The sequence below is a fragment of the Somniosus microcephalus genome, chromosome 3, assembly GCF_052327205.1.
Source record: "Somniosus microcephalus isolate GS21.2 chromosome 3, FLI_Smic_1.0, whole genome shotgun sequence".
Lineage (NCBI taxonomy): Eukaryota > Metazoa > Chordata > Chondrichthyes > Squaliformes > Somniosidae > Somniosus > Somniosus microcephalus.
In genome coordinates, this window is record NC_140989.1 from 10,095,589 (window position 1) to 10,103,275 (window position 7,687).

Sequence of the window (7,687 nt, forward strand, 5' to 3'; positions counted from 1 at the left end):
CCCTTTGCCACCCCTAATCCCCCTCCCCCAACCACCCACCCCTCCCCCTCCAACCGCACCCTCACTCCCCCACCCCCTTCAACCCCACCCTCTCCAACCCCACCCCCGCACACACACCTCCCCTCCCTACCAACCCAACCCCCTCCAACCCCACCCCCACTCCTGCACACACACCTCCCCTCCCTACCAACCCCACCCCCTCCCCACTCCCCCTCCTACCCTTCACCTCCAAACCCACCCCCATTCCCGCACCCACTCCTCCCCTCCAACCCCACCTCCACCCCCTCCAACCACTCCCCCTCCCCATCCACCTCTCCCCTCCAACCCCACCCCCTCCGACCCCACCCCCACTTCTCCCCCATCCACCTCTCCCCTCCAACCCCACCCCCTCCGACACCAACCCCACTTCTCCCCCATCCACCTCTCCCCTCAAACCCCACCCCTTCTGACCCCACCCCCACCAACCCCACCCCACTTCTCCTCCACCCCTTCCCCCTACAGCCCCTCCCCCTCCAATCCCCTCCCCCTCCAATCCTCCCCACAGTTGCAGTCTCCTGGGAGAGGCAAAATGGGGCAATTTCTGGGGGTTAGGGAAGCTGGTAAATTCCTCTCTGCTCCACAGGTGATCAAGCAAGCTCCATCAACCCCACCTACCTTCTATAACTCGAGATCCCTCCACCCACAGAACCGCCCTTGTGAACAGTGGCAGCTAATCCATGTATTCTTTAAACAACATACAAAATAATATGTAGCAACATTGCAATAATATGTAATATTACAGTAATAATAAAATAGTAATAATAAATAAGTAATAAAATGAGTAAATGCTGGAAATACTCACCAGGTCAGGCAGCATCTGTGGGGAGAGGAAGCTTTTGGGGGGCAGATTCACGGGTGACAAATGGCCACCAGTCCAGTCCGAGCCTCCAGTCAGCGGAGTCTTGCCCACACGGTCACACAGCAGATCCCAGTCCTGCTCTCACACATGAAGCAGAGGGAAATAGAAAAAGAGCCCAGACTCAAATGGTCCACAGATGCTGCCTGACCTGCCAAGTATTTCCAGCATTTTCTGTTGTTATTTCGGATTTCCAGCCTTTTCTGTTTTTACTTCAGATTTCCAGCAGCTGTGATATTTTGCTTTTGAATTTATGCATAATTACTTGTTTATTGTGTATATTAGGACATAATATAATACCCTGCTGCAAAGGACACATCATTAGTGTCCAGATTTATCAGGATCGCGTCTGATGTCCGAAGCTTCACCACATGGTTAAAATCCCAAACCACACATATCGATTTGGAATGCCATTGCTGTGGGGATGTTGGTGACAGGAAAAAAAACACGCAATAGTCCCCCCCCCTCCCCTCCCCTCCCAGTATCAGCATCCAGACCTTGGGGCTGCTTGGGATCCCATCACCGTTGGATATGGATCTCCAAGATCACCAAGTGATGGATCTCCAAGATCACCAAGTGATGGATCTCCAAGATCACCAAGTGATGGAATGCCAAGATCACCAAGTGATGGAACGCCAAGATCACCAAGTGATGGAACGCCAAGATCACCAAGTGATGGAACGCCAAGATCACCAAGTGATGGAACGCCAAGATCACCAAGTGATGGAACGCCAAGATCACCAAGTGATGGAACGCCAAGATCACCAAGTGATGGAACGCCAAGATCACCAAGTGATGGAACGCCAAGATCACCAAGTGATGGAACGCCAAGATCACCAAGTGATGGAACGCCAAGATCACCAAGTGATGGAACGCCAAGATCACCAAGTGATGGAACGCCAAGATCACCAAGTGATGGAACGCCAAGATCACCAAGTGATGGAACGCCAAGATCACCAAGTGATGGAACGCCAAGATCACCAAGTGATGGAACGCCAAGATCACCAAGTGATGGAACGCCAAGATCACCAAGTGATGGAACGCCAAGATCACCAAGTGATGGAACGCCAAGACCACCAAGTGATGGATCGCCAAGATCACCAAGTGATGGATCTCCAAGATCACCAAGTGATGGAACTCCAAGATCACCAAGTGGAGGGTCTCTCAAGACCATTTGCCACGCGGTGACCTCAGGAACTGAGCTTGGGGCAGAGGGAGAGGTCCCAAGGGCCCAGACTTCCTGTCTGGAGATGGAGCAATGGGGGGGGGGAGGAGGGGTTAGTTAGGGAGCGCCCAACCTCCCCCTCCTTTTGCCGCTGCAACTTCTAGTAGAAGGTCCAAGGAGAGGCGGGAAAGAAGGGGCAAGCCCCGTGACGGGGAGCTGTTCTGTGGAATGGGACGATGCAGTGAATAACCAGCACACCGTCAAGCAGGAGATTTTTGTCCTTAAACTTAAGCTGCGAAATTTCAACTTACTGTTTCGGCACAGGAAGATGGAGAAGGTGAGAAGGAGACTGCAGCCGCTCGGCACACCGCCCTCCATGGGCGAGACACAAGTCATCTCCGCTATCCGGCAACCCCGGGCTTGAAAGGTCAGCTTGAAACGATAGATAAATCTCTGTAGTCCCACAAAGAATTGCTTTGGGCGGAGTTGCAGCTTCAGATGTGACCCGGCTGTGGAGACACCGTGCTCCGGGAGGTCCGCGGGCGCTGCGCTGTCCCTGGTGCTGAAATCAGGCTGGACCCTTCGCTCTGCGGGAATGCCCAGAGACAGCCGAGAGTCAACGAGACCACCTGCGGGAAAAGGAGAGAGGCATCCATATTAATATTTAAACTTCGAGGATTGCACTTTGCTGCAATAAAACAGAGTGCTCACCATTTAAAGGTGTCTCCAATCAAGTAAAGTAACAGGAGAAGAGATCCGTCCAACTCTGCCCCCACAGTGCCGGTGACTAGAACTCGGGCCAAGACTGCGATCACATTATTATCTGGAGCAGGCACTGAAACATCCATCAGAGGCTAATTGACACCCAACTAGGCACGTTAAAAAATGCAAGGTTTTAAATTGTTCTAACAGGGAGACTGCTCGCTCCTGGGTTATGGTTAATGTGATTTAAAGGGAAAAGTACTTTGTTACTTCTGCTCCAGTCTCACTGGATGTGGAGAGATATCCGATTCCATCCCAAAGCACCTCCTTCAGTTGTGGGTTCTGTACTGTTTAATTGAGAAAGGCATTCTTGGTGTAGGGCCTGATCCACTTCTCCGAAAGGTCTCGAACACCTCACATATAATGGATTACAATCACACAGAGACCAGAGAGAATGTCCACAAACACAGTTAGAATAGTGAGCAGGGGGAAGCCCCAAAAACACAGTTAGAATAGTGAGCAGAGGGAATCTCCACAAACACAGTTAGAATAGTGAGCAGAGAGAATCTCCACAAACACAGTTAGAATAGTGAGCAGAGAGAATCTCCACAAACATAGTTAGACTAGTGAGCAGAGAGAATCTCCACAAACACAGTTAGAATAGTGAGCAGGGGGAATCTCCACAAACACAATTAGAATAGTGAGCAGAGAAAATCTCCACAAATACAGTTAGAATAGTGAGCAGAGAGAATCTCCACAAACACAGTTAGAATAGTGAGCAGAGGGAATCTCCACAAACACAGTTAGAATAGTGAGCAGAGAGAATCTCCACAAACACAGTTAGAATAGTGAGCAGAGGGAATCTCCACAAACACAGTTAGAATAGTGAGCAGAGAGAATCTCCACAAACACAGTTAGAATAGTGAGCAGAGGGAATCTCCACAAACACAGTTAGAATAGTGAGCAGAGAGAATCTCCACAAACACAGTTAGAATAGTGAGCAGAGGGAATCTCCACAAACACAGTTAGAATAGTGAGCAGAGGGAATATCCACAAACACAGTTAGAATAGTGAGCAGAGAGAATCTCCACAAACACAGTTAGACTAGTGAGCAGAGAGAATCTCCACAAGCACAGTTAGACTAGCGAGCAGAGAGAATTTCCACAAACACAGTTAGAATAGTGAGCAGGGGGAATCTCCACAAACACAGTTAGAATAGTGAGCAGAGAGAATCTCCACAAACACAGTTAGAATAGTGAGCAGAGAGAATCTCCACAAACACAGTTAGAGTAGTGAGCAGAGGGAATCTCCACAAACACAGTTAGAATAGTGAGCAGAGAGAATCTCCACAAACACAGTTAGAATAGTGAGCAGAGAGAATCTCCACAAACACAGTTAGAGTAGTGAGCAGAGGGAATCTCCACAAACACAGTTAGAATAGTGAGCAGAGAGAATCTCCACAAACACAGTTAGAATAGTGAGCAGAGGGAATCTCCACAAACACAGTTAGGCTAGTGAGCAGAGAGAATCTCCACAAACACAGTTAGAATAGTGAGCAGAGAAAATCTCCACAAAAACAGTTAGAATAGTGAGCAGAGAAAATCTCCACAAACATAGTTAGACTAGTGAGCAGAGAGAATCTCCACAAACACAGTTAGAATAGTGAGCAGAGAAAATCTCCACAAAAACAGTTAGAATAGTGAGCAGAGAGAATCTCCACAAACATAGTTAGACTAGTGAGCAGAGAGAATCTCCACAAACACAGTTAGAATAGTGAGCAGGGGGAATCTCCACAAACACAATTAGAATAGTGAGCAGAGAAAATCTCCACAAATACAGTTAGAATAGTGAGCAGAGAGAATCTCCACAAACACAGTTAGAATAGTGAGCAGAGGGAATCTCCACAAACACAGTTAGAATAGTGAGCAGAGAGAATCTCCACAAACACAGTTAGAATAGTGAGCAGAGGGAATCTCCACAAACACAGACTAGTGAGCAGAGGGAATCTCCACAAACACAGTCTTGGCTCCTCTTGATCCAATATCCTCAGGGGAGGGAGAGGGAGCCATGCACTGGGGTATGAGTTGTGTAACTGCAGAATGATTCGGACAGGCGATAAATAATTCAACCATTTGCACCTGTCCCGAGTGGAGTTGGCAGTTTAAAGGGGATGATGCATAATCAAGCTGACAGTACAAAGCTCTGAAATCAACTTTTAAATCACCTGGAATAATTAAATCATCCCATTTTTTCCGAAGGTGGTTCAGTGAAGCATGGTTGAGACAATCTGTACATATCCGGCCCTTTCATTAAAAATATCTGTGTCCTTCCCTCGCCCATTGAATTATTCCAACATTTAAACAGTCAGAGCAATGGTCAGATCCTGAACATCACCCCGATCGCTCACCTATCTCATGTCTGGCACAAGCTCTTACTCTCAGTTCCACTTAAACAGTTATACGTCGGTATTAACATTGAACACCCACTACAGGTCGCTGCTAATTTATGTTGCCGTTATTCTCTCCTAGGTATTGGGTTTTTGCCACATGCTCTTTGACTGACTGAGTGACTATCATCATTACCGATTAAACCTCAATAAACAGTTTGTATTAAATCAGACAGTATTGTCCGGAATTGGAGCAAGATATACTCACCAGGGAGAGAAACTGAAACAGGGAGGATGAAGAAGAGAGAGATAAACACAGAAAGAGAGAGAGTAAAGGATAGACTGTAAGACAGAGATTGAGAGAGACAGAGAGAACTAGGCCAATTTCCACTAATAATTACTATCCAAAAAAGAGCCACCAAATTTTGGAAACACCTAAAAATGAGCAACCCCCACTGCTATCATTACGAAGCCTTGAAATGCCAAGAGAGGACCATAAAGAATAACTCCCTCAGTCAACTAGTCCTGGGACTCAGTGAAGCAACCACTAACACTACTAACAATAACCAGCCCCAGGACAGTGACATCGTAGCAGAGAGAATTCGACCCAACACAATTGTCACTAAACAAAAAGAAAAATACCTGTCATATTGGGCAGAAACAACAAAAACCCAAAGCAAACTCAATTGCTACTTGACCCTAAACAGACAATACAACATGGCTGCGTACCTGACCATGGTAAAGGATAACAAACTGAGAAAAACCTTGACAAGGTACAGACTTAGTGAACATAGCCTAGCGATCGAAAAAGGCAGACACAGGCAGACCAGGCTGCCAAGAGAGGACAGGATATGCTCTCACTGCAGTCAGGGAGTAGTGGAGACAGAGATGCACTTCCTCACAGCTTGTGGAAAATATCAGGGCATCAGGGAGAATTTCTACCAAAAATTCTCACAAATATGCCCTGAATTCAGAAATCTGAATGACGACCAAAAACTCCCATACCTACTGGGGGAGGAGAGAAGCTGTGTAGCACTGGCAGCACACTATGTTACAGCTTGCCATGAACAGAGGGACAACCAGTAAACCTAAGAAAAGAGTATATATAAATAAAGCGAATGTATATTTATACACTCAGGGATATACCTGTTTATACACTGTATGAATAGAACTGCGTTTATGTGTTCAACCATAAATGTATTTTGATGCTTTGGCAACATAAGATGTACCTTATCATGCCAATAAAGCAATTTGAATTGAATTGAGAGAGAGACAGAGCGAGGGTAAAAGATAGACTGAAGGACACAGAGAGTGAGCAAGACAGGGAGAGAATGGGGACTGAAGGATAGAGAGAGAGAGAGAGACAGAGAGAAACAGAGAGCGAAAGAGAGAGTGGGAACTGAAGGATAGAGAGAGTGAGTGAGAGAGAGACAGACAGACAGACAGAGAGAGACACAGAGAGAGAGAGAGAGACAGAGCAAGAGAGACAGAGAGACAGAGTGAGAGAGAGAGTTACAGAGAGAGAGACAGACAGAGAGACAGAGCAAGAGAGACAGAGTGAGAGAGAGAGTTACAGAGAGAGAGACAGAGAGACAGAGCAAGAGAGACAGAGAGACAGACAGAGTGAGAGAGAGAGAGAGACGGAGAGAGAGTAAAGGATAGACCAAAAGACAGAGAGACAGGGAGAGAGGGTAAAAGATAGACTGAAGGACACAGAGAGTGAGCAAAACAGAGAGGGAGAGAGAGGTAGAGTAAAGGATAGACTGTAAGTCAGAGAGTGAGAGAGACAGAGAGAGAGAGACACAGAGAGAGGGTAAACGATAGACTGAAGGACACAGAGAGTGAGTGAGACAGGAAGAGAGTGGGGACTGAAGGGCAGAGAGAGAGAGAGAGAGACAGAGAGAAATAGAGAGCGAAAGAGAGAGTGGGAACTGAAGGATAGAGATAGTGAGTGAGAGAGAGACAGACAGACAGAGAGAGAGAGACACAGAGAGAGACACACAGAGAGAGACAGAGACAGAGAGAAACAGAGACAGAGAGAGACAGAGACAGAGAGACAGAGTGAGAGAGACAGAGAGACAGAGAGACAGAGTGAGAGAGACAGAGAGACAGAGCGAGAGAGAGAGGGATACAGAGAGAGAGAGAGAAAGAGAGAGAGAGAGAGACGGAGAGAGAGTAAAGGATAGACCGAAAGACAGAGAGACAGGGAGAGAGGGTAAAAGATAGACTGAAGGACACAGAGAGTGAGCGAAACAGAGAGAGAGTGGGGACTGAAGGATAGAGAGAGTGAGAGAGAAACAGAGAGAGAAAGAGAGAGTGGGGGCTGAAGTATAGAGGGAGTGAGAGAGACAGAGAGAAAAAGAGAGAAAGAGAGAGTGGGGACTGAAGGATAGAGAGAGTGAGAGAGAGAGAGACAGAGAGAGAGACAGACAGAGAGAGAAACAGTCAGACAGAGAGAGACAGAGAGACAGAGTGAGAGAGACAGAGACAGACAGAGATAGACAGAGCAAGAGATACAGAGAGAGAGAGGCAAAGAGAG

At 47.2% G+C, this 7,687-nt stretch overlaps 1 protein-coding gene across 3 annotated transcripts in view; it reads right to left on the reverse strand.

Annotated features, from left to right (window-relative positions):
* The window catches only part of LOC147120838 (neuronal acetylcholine receptor subunit alpha-2-like), a 36,991-nt gene that overhangs the window by 24,787 nt on the left and 4,517 nt on the right, over nucleotides 1-7,687 (reverse strand). For 2 of the 3 annotated variants that reach the window (XM_085979086.1, XM_085979082.1), the window contains exon 2: nucleotides 2,372-2,689. In XM_085979086.1, coding sequence (XP_085835212.1) covers nucleotides 2,372-2,456 — 85 coding nt within the window. In that variant the 5' untranslated portion in view covers nucleotides 2,457-2,689. Of the gene's footprint in view, nucleotides 1-2,371; nucleotides 2,690-2,771; nucleotides 2,954-7,687 lie in introns of those variants that run through there. The other variant, XM_085979083.1, reaches the window with a different exon arrangement.